Source organism: Lissotriton helveticus, chromosome 9, assembly GCF_964261635.1.
Source record: "Lissotriton helveticus chromosome 9, aLisHel1.1, whole genome shotgun sequence".
NCBI lineage: Eukaryota > Metazoa > Chordata > Amphibia > Caudata > Salamandridae > Lissotriton > Lissotriton helveticus.
Genome location: NC_136070.1, coordinates 418,028,410 through 418,041,255, shown reverse-complemented (window position 1 = coordinate 418,041,255; position 12,846 = coordinate 418,028,410). Strand labels below are relative to the sequence as shown.

At 41.8% G+C, this 12,846-nt stretch overlaps 1 protein-coding gene across 1 annotated transcript in view; it reads right to left on the bottom strand.

Moving 5' to 3' along the window:
• Positions 1-12,846, bottom strand: part of PPP2R5C (protein phosphatase 2 regulatory subunit B'gamma) — a 1,473,822-nt gene that overhangs the window by 1,211,030 nt on the left and 249,946 nt on the right. The window contains exon 3 of the mRNA XM_078660190.1: positions 1,477-1,636. Within this exon, the coding sequence (XP_078516316.1) occupies positions 1,477-1,636 (160 nt within the window). The remainder of the gene's footprint in view (positions 1-1,476; positions 1,637-12,846) is intronic.

Here is a 12,846-nt window from a genome sequence, read left to right as displayed (position 1 = left end):
CAGCCATCGGAACTGGGGAATCCAGTAGACTGACTCTGTGCGTGTGGGCCGAAAAAGGAATAAGAGACGTGGTGGGGGAAGTACCCGAGAAATCCCCCCTGAAAAACTCCCCTCCCTCTGACATTCTGAACCGGCCACATCCAATTAGCATGGTATAGAAAGGTCATGTGAGTGGATCTGAACCTGGTGGTTCTGTTAAGTAATTGGTACCAACAAGAGAGGGGTTGTCAAGGGAATAGATCGATTCTCACAGAAGTCTAGTAGCCTGCTGGATTCTAACTCAAACCCTAGGGTTGCTAAATCTTTATATCCAAGAGGAAATACTGGGTAAAGGTTGGTAGAATCCTTAAGATTCTCTAGTGAAGGAGACAAGGAGATTTTGAAGTATAAAGTGCCTTTGGTTTACTCCTGAAAGAAGTGAAGTCGATGCTGTTTATGTGAAAAGTACTCAGTGCAGTTGTTACTGAGGTTTCTTGAAAACTAAAGGGGAATTATTGAATTGATGCATGCGGGGTATTGTTGAAAACCGAAATAATGCAAAGAACCTGATGGTGGATATGTGATGTGTTTAGTGACAAAGTAAACTAATGTAGTAAAAGAACAAAGAAGTATTATTTTATAAAACGACCCGTATTTTTCTAAACTGGTGTATTGTCCTTATTTTTGGAGTGGATGGACGTTATGTTACTGAAGGGTGTGACGCAAATTTAACACATGTTCTTTGGAGTTAGGCCTGCCCACTTAGTGCCAAGCTACCCTATGTGACTTTGGTGTTCCCTAGGTCCAACAGGAATGCAAAATGTATTTTTTCTTTAACATTCAGAAATCATTACAATAATTGATTTAAAGCAAAAATGGGGTTGCAGTAGTCTATTTTCCCTTTTCTCCTGAGTTGGGAGTAGATTGGTGGAATAGGAGGGGTAATCGAATAAGGGAGCCCTAAAGCCACATACGGTAAGGAGAAACTGGATTGTGGTGCAAGGGTAGTGTTATTAAGAATGAAAGTGAACCTAGAAAAAAATCTATTATTTTTTTTCAAATGTTCATACAAAAAAAGCTTGAATAAAATAAATGCCAAAAATAAAATAAAAAGGGAAGTGAAGCAATGGAAGTGTCATCACAAATGTGAATTTCGGAGAACAGCTTTATTAGCATTTCCTAACCAATGTTAAAAGGAAATTTTGCCACGTCTGACTTTGTCAGGTAGAGCACTTCAGTGAATAATCGGACCGGTCTGAAACGCAAACAAACCGCTTAGACTTATCAAATGAATCTCATCCCAGTCCCATACTATCCATTGTTTTATCTCCTTCGGTCTCTGTTTTAAATATTATTTTAACACTACATTGAACCTAAATCCAAATTATCCCAGGGTTGTATCATTTATACGACTTCCATCTACCCACAACAATTGTTACTTTGCTGATTTGACAATATACCACTTTATATCCATCGATTTAAAAAAAGAAACAATACCTTTTAAAGCTGGCAATTTCTGTAGTTCTCTGTTATTGCTGACGTTAAACCTCGAAGAACTTTGTCGTTTTTCTTTCTTCACTACGGCCTGAGGAGTAGGTACCTTAATCTTCGATACCTGTGCTGTGGGTGGTATGCTGTTTGTTTTCTTGTTTGACACCTATAGGGAGCAAAATATCATTAAGGTTGATTTATACCAGTTACTGATAGATTTAATACTTACAAAAATCATTTCCTATGGACAGAAAAGTGATAACACAAGATAAAAGATTTTAAAAAGGGAAAAGAGGACATGTGTCAAAAAGTAATAACCAAACAAGACAGCAAAGGTATCTGCAAATATTTGCTTTAGGGACAGTAAACCTTTCAGTATGGTGTTAAGGAAAGAGTAAACTCAGCAGCACAAGTGTAGCTCCAATATGAATGTAAATATGAAGCAAGATCGACTGCAAGTTTAAGCCCTTCTCATTCTGTTCATCCAATGGCTGCTTGTATGCGGAGGCCACACAACAGTTCCAAATGGGTGTCAAATGCCAATATAATTATTTTTTACTTGCATGTCTTTACAGAACAGTCACTTAATGGTTTTAACTGCTTGCTTTGAGGACACCTTTACAGACAGCAAATTTTGGTATCATTACAAACAAGGGCAAATTATTCCTATTAATAATTTTAATTTACTTAAGAAAATATAGTGGTAAGCTCCTTACATTACAAGAACACCATATTTCGATGATAAAATCTAAAGACTTTACAGTCATAAATCAATAAGCTATATTGCAATCATCAAAATAGAACTGCAAATCCTTGTCCGAAGCATTAACTTTTTTCTTTTTAATACATCACTATGTACCAAACTCCCACCATGTTAGGTACTAACAGACCCCAAAGCCTGCTTGGGCACTGCTAAGACTCAAGTTTGTAGCGTACAGATCACTTCATATCCCTGCAGCAGGTGTTTCAATCACTGAGCGTTCCTCCCACAATCCTTTGGATTCTCTGTTTTTGCAAACTGCAGTGCCCTTTCCTAAGCATCAATGTATCAATAATGCTTCTTTCCGGGGATGACCTGGCCTGGCAGTTTGGGCTGGACTGTTCCCATGGAAAGCAGTGTCAAGACTGATTTGCATATGGCTGGGTCAAACTGGAATGGCACGGTGAGCATAAAAACGATGGATTTAGGCCCATGTGTCTATACTGCGGGTCAATGTTTGACATTGTTCAGCATTCTGTCCATCGATTGTTCTTTTTTGCATGAGTGTTTCTGAATGTGGGGGTCTAGAAAATGAAAGTGAAGTGGTTTCCTATATGGGAGAGAAAGGAAATGCTATCAAGGCAAAGAAACAGAGTCACAAGGCTGTAGTTTGTGATGAAACTTAGTAGAGGCAATGTGATTTTAAGTTGTTTGGCAGATTTGGATGACTCACATAAGGAGGTCAGTAAGCCCAAGAAATGCCAACAGGAACACAATGAAGAAGGATTTGGCATGAAACATCTTTTGGATCCTTTTGGGGACGAAATATTTGATCCTCTTTTGGTACATCCTTTGTCAACACAATAGACAGCCGGCAGAGCATGGGGCTCAGCATGTGGAGTATTGTAGAAGACAGGAAATGCTGAAGGAGTTACAGGCATGACTTAGATCAAAGTGTCCGAGGCCTCCAATAGATTCAAGGTGGCTTATGCACCAAAATTGGACCCAAAAATCTTGGTTTATCTGAATAAGCCTGGTCATGATCCCAGGCAGGGATTAGATACAGTATTTAAAGACTGTCAAGAAAAGCTCTTAGACGTTTTTGGTCCTTTAACTAGAGAGTTTGGTCTGCGTGAGAAGGCATAACGTAATAACACTGTGGTGAATGTAGTTGAAATGCGTCAATGCATACAAAGAGCAATTTGCTTGTTAGGTAACTCAAATGCTAGCCTGTGTACGGAAAAAAGAAAAAGTATTTTAATGAATATTGACCAAAAATTGTCAGAACTGGCCAGCAAAGAGTTTGGCGAAGAGTGTAACGGGGTGCTTTTTGTTGAAGAATTTGTGAAGGACATGTCCAGATATGTGGGGAATTTTAATACAATCCAGTTCAGTTTGAAAGCTTTTCTTCGGTTAAATAAATCAACCATATAAGCAACACAATCATGAATCAATCTGCAATAATTAAAAAAAATATGAAACTACAAGGTTAATAAAATATATATACATAGGAATTCATGGGCATATAATAATCCTGATACAGAAAGTGCAAGTGCATAATTCATGTATGGACCCTAGCGATTTACATAAACATGTATGGTCCTAATACAGAAAGTGCAAGTGCAAGTAGTTACATGTGATACCCTAAAAATCATACAGTCAAGTGTCGATGATCATCGATTTCCTAATACTAATAGATTTCAAAAGAAATGTAGCTAAATAAAAGCACAATCCTGGGTCCTCTAATCTAAGGAGCAACTTCATTGCATATTTAGTAGATCTATTGGTATAATGTAAAAAGAATGGTTTTAAATAAAATTTTCTAAAATAAGAATAGAATTTGCAAAATAATAACATGTGGCAGCAGCTTTGTCGGGAAACTCCATCACATGGACATGGTTGAGCAGAGCACTGTTTCATAACTGGAAAATTAACAAGATGGTGTATGGTACCCAATCTTAGGCGTGTCAACACAAATCGGTGTGATGCTCTTGTCACGACTGTCAGGTAAGTTTGAAAATCCTGTTTAAGATCCAGTTGCAGATGAAAAATAAAAGTTGTTTGGTTTTTAATAACACGGGAACTGGCCTCTATTTTATGGGCTAACAGAATTGATTTGACCTCCGTTCTGGCAACAAAATCTGCACACCCAGGATCCAGCCGAATATCACAATTAAATAAGAATTTAAACCAGTAAGAGATATAGTTAAGCCAAGGTATTCTTAAACAGTTCTCCATTTTGAGGCAGTCCCGTATTATGGATTGGGTGAACATAGTCTCCTCTTTCGACTATATAGATTTCCGTAGTAGGAGAGGGCGTAATGAAGCCAGATCTGACACATATTTAATGCCCACTTCACAGTGAATAAGTTCCGTGGATGCAGATAGTGGGACACAGAGCAAACGTTTTAAAAATGAATTTTCAGTTTGTTGCAATTGATTGCCTTGGCAATGTCTCCAAACGCCTGAGCCATAAAGTGCAGCAGTAACACATCGTATCTGCAAATCTAATACCCAAATAACAAAATGTTTTAACTGTCTGGACCTTAGAACCTTCTATATAGTAAGGTCTAAATGTTATCGGGTTCCTGCCGCAAGCCATAACAAAAGTTTTAGATTTATTAATTAAAACCTTTCTTTTGGCGATAAAAGCAGTAAAATTATCAATAAGACCCTGTAACCCAATGGGGGTGCGAGAAAGTAAAACCGCGTCATCAGCGTACAAGAAGATTGGGATAGAATTCCCATCCACCCTCGGTGCATCCGACTCAGACAATTTCAGGGCTGCGTCTACATCATTGATAAACAATGAAAAAAGTAGTGGAGCTAGAACGCAGCCCTGTCGGATGCCTCTTTTAACTTTAAAAAAGGGGGGTATCTTCACCTGAGTAACTGTACGGCACCTTACTTGAAAGCTCCCCATATAATCTTGCCAAAAAGTAAACTATCTCTTTGGGAGCACCCATTTCTAGCAATAAGGGCCATAAAATAGAATGGTCTACCAAATCAAAAGCACTGCTGAGGTCAGCAAAGCATAAATATAAATTACCCTCCTTTTCTAGGGTATACTTGCTAATCAAGAGGTCCAAGTTGACACACTGCTCTAGTGTGCCAACCCCTTTTCTAAATCCAAATTGTACTTGTGGGAGGATCGACTTCTCTGTAGCCCAAGCTTCTAATCTTGATGGCATGACCCTACTCATGATCTTTATAGAAGATTCCAATAATGAAATTGGAAGGTAGTTACAGACGTCCGTTTTTATTCCTTTCTTGTGGATTGGTATTATTAGGGACTGGCCCCATGATGATGGGAATTGGGTCTAAACGGCGGCATTAAAAACTCTAGTTAAAAGCGGGTACCATAGAACCATTTAGTTTTTATAAAGGTCTATCCAGTGCCTTACTCCCCCTTACTACTAATTATACCCTCAGTGACCTCCTCTATGCTAATTGACAGGGGTATTATTGGCCAGTCAGTGGGAAATTGGGTGGGCAAAATGGATGGGGCATCTCTATCAATTGGATTACAAATTTGTGAAAAATGTTCTACCCAGGAATTGCAGTTAATATGGGAATTGAGTCTGGTATATGATCATCCTTCAAAAAGGTACTATTAACCGTATCCCAGAACAATTTACTATTTTTAGTGTCTGCTGCCTGGCTTAGATCTTCCCAGGCTATTTCTTGAAGCTCTACTTTTCTGGCCTTTAGGGCTGAAGCATATTCTGCACGTAAAACCTTAATTGTATCCGGGAGTCTTGGATTACACCCCAGGGCTTGTTTGAGACTATGTAGAGCCGCTGTACAATTAAAGTCAAACCAGCCCTCCTTAGGTTTTTTATTTCCGCGGACTGGTTTCGTCAATAGCCTCTAAACGATATTATTGATCTTAGTTAAATTGGCAAGCATCAATTGTGAATCAACCTCATCCCCTAAACAAATTTGGATTTCATTCTGGCATTACATAATGACATCATATTGGATTTTGGATGGGTCCAAGCCAGCCCATTTTATCCGTACACCATTCGGTCTAATGGGGGCAATATACGGGCTATAAGAGGCACCAGTTGAATTTTTAAAACCCCAACATAATAGATAAAGAGAACTACTATTATGATCACTAGTTGGTTGATCCGTTATCCAAGGTAGTTAGAACAAAAGTACACTATTACACGAAGTTATGATGTGATCTATATTGGACATTGCATTTCTGCTTGTAAATGTAGGACGTTTCACATGATGTTTATCAGTGGCACAATGCAATAATTCTAAATCCAGCTTTGCAATAACACTATTTAAGGCCGTACCATATTCACAATGGGTAAAGTGCATATAACAATCATTGTTAATTTCCCCCCTCCTATGCCCGCAAACTTTAATCAAAGATAGTGGGCATGCTTGACATTAAAATCACCAACCCAGAGAATAATAATCGATTTTCTAATGGTACTAATCAGCTTATCAAGTTCCCTTTCCAGGGCATAGACAACTGACCCACGGGAAGAGTTGAACACATTATTATAAAAATTGATCAAAATAACATCTTTCCCCACAGGGGATGCCAGCCACATAATCAGGGAATAGGTACCAACAATAGCACAACATTTAATCTTACATTTATTCAAATTGGAGGAGATCAGAATCAAGAGACCGCCCTTTTCTCTACCCGCAGGGGATGCCTGAGCTGGAAGCCAATGGGAGGTAAAACCCTCTACATATATTGGTTCAATACTCCTCGTCTCCTGTAGACATATGATGTCATGTTGGGCCAAAATAAAGTCAGACCATGAAGGTGTAACTATTTTGCTTTTAAAACCAGAGATATTCCAGGTGGTCACATGATTCCCATTACCCATATTAACCTCATAAGCTTCCCGAAGGGGTGCTTCATGGCCCGCCACTTCACTAGTGAAAATTGATTCTGCTGAAATACATTCTGAATCACATGGGGTGGTCGGTGTCCATGTTACATTTGTAGGTAGCATTCCACCCCGCTCTATTACACATAGGTCGACCTTTGTAAATAAATTGTCATCGTTCTTGGTTCCCGTTATAAAGCTTTTGGGAACATAGCTTTCCCGATCTGCCTGACTGGACTGTATGGATCCCTCACGTCAATCGTTAGTATCAAGATTACTCAAGGCCAGGTGTCTATTGGCTACTGGAATAGCAAAATTAGGTAAGGTAGAAAACACGGGGGGGCTAACAGAGGACCACTTCTAGGCCGACTACCATTTCCATGCGTCACCATTAAATGTCTATAGCAGTACCCTAGAGGGAGAAGGGTAGTATTAAATTCCCGGGGAGAAGGTGGTGGTGCTATGTTAAGAGTATTGTTTGTCCACCTTGGAGACCGGAAATTAATAATAATACTACAATCGCCATCAACACATTTTTTAAGAGGCTCGATCCAGCCCACTCTACGTGTTGTCAAAATCTGACTTGCCCCTTCCATTGGGTAACCACAATTATTGGTCAACCAAAACACTACTTTGTTCAAAAGTGAACCATGATCTCCTGCCTGACCAAGTTGAAGTTTTGGTACATTAACCAGAATTGCGACATAGGCACTACATTCAGGGGGCAGGTTTACAGACGTGGCAATTTTTCTATCCCCGAAAGCTAAAGTTCTTAGACCATCAGGCTTTACGGGATCAGATGTAATACATTTACCTGACTTAATCTCTACTCTTTCCTTCTGGGGTGGGACAGGTCTGTAATTGTTAATTGACTCCTGTTACTATATTTGCGTCTTTTTTCCCCATTTACCTCTACGATAGGGTTCCCTTCCTTAGAGTTATTACTGGGTTCACTATCCGGGCAAGTAATCAAGTTAATGGGGCCTACAACAACATCTTTCTGTTGGATCCTAATCGACTCATTTTAGAGTTTACCATTGACTTTATCCAGCGATCCACTAATCTTATGGATTTCTCTGGCTAAATTGTCAAGTTTGTCATAAAGCGGCCGTAGGAGCTCTATCGCTTTATCAGAAATGGCCGCTAATGTTAAGTCATGCAATAGGGGGGTCTGATCTGGTCAAATTATCAGCAGGCGGACCTGGTTTCGCGATATGAGTATTCTTTTTAACTTTTTTTGACTTAGGGTTAGGCTTATAATTCCCCTGTTCTAAGATATTCTTTCTACATCCCATGGTCTTTTTCAAAGGCGGGGGCTTTCAGGGATAATCAAAGTAGGGGTCAAAGATATTCAAGTGCATTCCCCATTAATGCCTCCAGCATTGTTGGCGTCAGTGCCCGTCTCCTCAACTAGCAATGAGTGATTGATTGATTTATCAAATCTGGTCTCGCTAGGACTGGTAGGGGCCCTAACCTCATTCCCCTGTTCTCCCCCTATATAGCTAGAACCCATAGACAGACTCCTCTCAGTGCGGTCTATTTCTTCTGAGAGAACATTAACCGCTTTAACCAAATATGAGTCAATCGTAGTACAGGATTTATCAATGAACGGCTTAACAATCTTCCTCCTTGCCATGATAGTACAAACAAATAAAACTGTGCAAAATAGAAAAGTAAGTAATTGGCCCTAAAGGAGCTCCAACAGGGGTGTAAATAACGACTGCCCAGGTGTAATATAACAGCTGCTGGTGGGAGGGGCTGATGCAGGGCAGCTGGCGAGGGCCCCGTAGGATCCTAGGTCCTGGAGTCCTTGCTTTCCGAAATATGCCCCCCAAACAGGTCTCCTGCTGTGAAGCGTCACCACTAAAATAAAGTGCAATGTAGATTGGCCTTAATTAAAGTGACACATGCTCCTCAGTACAAATTAATCTGTCGCGGAAACGGACTTGCAAAGCTAAAGCTTAGAATATTAAGCGGCCCGCTAGGGGTACAGTGCAAGCTAGATAGGCCTTACATAAGGTGGCATGTGCTAAACAATACAAATATATCACAGAATTATTCGTAGTCCCACAGTATCAAACACACAGTATTAAAAAAATATTAAAAAGTGAGTCCGGAAATATTAGCAGCAGAAATGACATTAACGTGCAAATTGCAATTAAGGGTAATAGTCACCAAGATCTGGGGTGGGTCGAGTAAAGTATTCTGGGTCTCAAGTCACTCATAGTTCTGGGTGGTCACAGACAGTCAGACGCGATACCTTTCCCCGGTTCCGAATTGCGATCGAGGTCCTGGTTGTTAGAGGGGGGCCCTGCCCTGCCTCTTCCTGGCGATGACGGGCTGGAACAGGCTTCGCCCGGGCGCCGCCCGCGTGCGTCCCGCGTTGCGGTGGGGCGCCTGGGTTTTGTATGGCGCGGCCAGTACCGCGTCACAGCCGCGGCACTGAGGGCTGCTGAGAGATGTGGTTTGCCCCACACGGCGTCAGGGATTCTATGGAGCCGTTCCCCTCACGGCGTTGACCTGGTGCGCCCAGCCGTTTCCCTCACGGCAACCGGCAACTAGCAGGAGTGGGCAGCAAGGAGGGTAAAGGTGAGCCGTTCCCCTCACGGCATTTCACAGGACCAGCGCTGCTGTGGGGCGCCTGGGTTTTGTATGGCGCAGCCGGTACCGCGTCACAGCTGCGGCAATGGGGGCTGCTGGGAGATGTGGTTTGCCCCACACGGCGTCAGGGATTCTATGGAGCCGTTCCCCTCACGGCGTTGACCTAGTGCGCCCTGCCGTTTCCCTCACGGCAACTGGCGACTAGCAGGAGCGGGCAGCAAACAGCAAGAAGGGTAAAGGTGAGTCGTTCCCCTCCAAAAAACTCAGAAGGACATTAGGAAGGTTTTTGGAGGGGCCGGTAGAATGCAGAGTCACTTCACCGTTCGTGGACAAGGGATTACTCGTGGATCATTTTCACAAAGTTATAGACCCTTTGGTTATCAGTTGGAAGTGCTGTGTTTTTATCCACAAAGGCAGAGAGCAAAGTCTAGAGGAGCGAGAGCAGAAAGAAGAACTAGAGGAGGTCCAAGTAGGTTTAAATCAAGACAGTTTGTGTATCCCTGTAAAGGTGGGTGGCAGGCTGGCTCAGTTTTTGTCGAGTTGGAAGGAAATCACAGCAGATCCATGGGTACTAGAGACAGTCCAAGGTTATACACAAAGCTACCAGAGGCTGACCATGGGTTCAGTACCTCAATCCCAGTTGCATTCAATTTATTGTCCTCGGCATCCTCTTCCAGCACATTCTGCCGTTTAGTGCCACTTGAATCCAGAGAAGACGATATACTTTAAATGGAAGGTGCACCAGAAATGAATTTGAAATAACAATTTTAGTCCATCATCTTCCTTTATTTGTAAATTAGTTAAAATCAGCCATCAGCCGAAGTGTTTCGTTCCTATTACAATAGGAAATTCATCAGGGCTTCATTCATCAAGTAGTGTATTCACAATTTTCTCAATGGCTGTTAAATCGTTGCCAGGATATTCACCCGAGAGTAAGGGCATAAGGGCAAGTCAAGTCTACGCTCGAGATCCGAGTCTTGGGGGTTCCCAGTATTGGCACACGGTCGCCAGTATTCAAGTCTCCCTGAATGCCGGCGACTGTGCCAATGCTGGGAACCCACAGGACTCGGATCTCGAGCTGGGACTTGAGCCCTGATAAAGTTCCTAATGTAATAGGAACGAAATGTGTTGGTTGATGGCAGATTTTAACTCATTTACAAATAAAGGAAGATGATGGACTAAAATTTCAAATTCATTTCTGGTGCACCATCCATTTAAAGTATACAGTCCAAGGTTATCATGTAGAGTTTATGGGCACTGACGTTTTTGGTCCTTTAACCAGAGTGTTTGGTATGCATTAGAAGGCATAACGTAATAACATTGGGGTGAATGTAGTGGAAATGCGTCAATGCATACAAAGGGCAATTTACTTGTTAGGTAAGAGGAGAAGGTCAAGACTAATGAGGTTCTCAAAAGAGCAGGAAGAGATGGCAACCCAAGAAGTGAAGGGTCTTCTGGAAAAAGAAGCTCTAGAAAGAGCAGCGTCAGGGTCAATGGCCTTTGTGAGCAACTGTTTTTTGGTGGAAAAGAAAGTCAAGGGCTTGAGGCTGGTTATAAATTTTAAGGAATTGAACAATTGGGTGAGTTACAATCATTTCAAGATGGAAGGTATTCATATGTTAAGAGATGTGTTGAGAAAAGGGGTTTGGTTATTTTTATTTCATTTATTTTATTTTATTTTCAGAGTTTTATATAGCGCTAGCCTGACCCGGGGGTATCGGAGCGCTTTACAACAGTGTTTCAGTGGAGATATTTAATAAAGCAGTCTCAAACAAAAGTTCGGAAGTCCACAGGTGCTGCAAATTCTTGAGGTAGTAGTAGAGTATTGAGGAGGTTTTGTTGCAGGCAATTGTAGAGGTAGTTCAAGGGTGCTGCAAATTCTAGAGGTAGTAGTAGAGTCTTGGGGTGGTCTTGGTGCATGCCTTGATAGGGTAGTTCAGGAGACCTGAGGAAGCTTTGGTTTTGGCTGTGGTGAGTCAGATGGAGTTGAGGAGGAGGGCTTTAAGGAGCATTTTGAATTTAGTGAAGGACGGGATTGTTCTGATGTCTGCTGGGATGGGGTTCCAGATTTTGGGCGCATTTCCCGGGAAAGACCTAGCAGCGGTTGATTGCTTGCATCCTCTCATGGGGATGAGAAGGAGGGAGTTGGAACTCCTGAGGTTCCTTGTCTGACCTGCCCTTTTGAGTTTTGCTGCTAGGTAGTCCGGTTTCCCTGTGTGTAGTGCTTTGTGCGTGAGGCAGGCTGTTCTGAAGTACACCCGCTGGTCAATTGGGAGCCATTTTAGATCTCTTAGAGCAGGACAAGGTTGGATTTAAAGGATGCTTCTTTGACCATTTTTGTGTGTCGGGAACACACTGATTGCTTGTGGTGTCGGTGGCAAAGAAGAATGTGGAGTTTCGAGAGTCTACCATTCGGACTGACCTAGGATCCATGGTGTACTTCTACTAAAGCCATGAGGCTGATGATTGCTTGGTTGAGATCAAGGGTGTTGTCTAGTTTACCTAGACAACACCCAGATAATGGCAGAAACAAGGAATCTAGCAAAGGAACAAACAGATTTGGCAATTCGAGTCATACAGGAATTGGATTTTGTAGTTAACAGAGAAAAGTCATGTCTGGAATCGAGTCAGGAGACTGTCTTTTAGACTTTTAAATACTGATCTTGGAAGGTGATTGGAGTTTGCCAATGGAGAAAATGGGGACCATTTGCAGGGAGTTGAGAAGGGTAGAGTGTGTGGAGTGGATCTCATTACGTCAGTAGGCAAGGTTGTTTGGGTTGCAGTCAGAGTCGAGTCAAGTGATTGTTCCTGCCCCTTTGCATTACAGGGCACTGCCAAGGTTGAAGACTTATCATCTACACATGGCTGAAAAGTATTCTAAGAAGCTAAAGTTGAGTCGAGAGACGTTGCAGGTATTGAACCAGTGGTTGGTCAATTTGGAGGCCTGGAGTAGTAGGTCAATATTTAGGGAAGTTCCAGAGGTTTTCATTGAGTTGGATACAAGTCTCCAAGGATGGGGCGAGAGATGTGGTTCGGTGACAATAGGAGGTCATTGGTTGTTGGAAGAGAGAAATACATATCAATTGCCTCGAGTTATTGGCAGTTTTTTTTGCAATTAAGAGTTTTTTGAGGGATCATAAAAGATGTTGTGTGTTGTTGAAGATGGACAATGTTTCAGCGGTCAGATATGTCAACAAGTTGGGAGAACCTCATTCG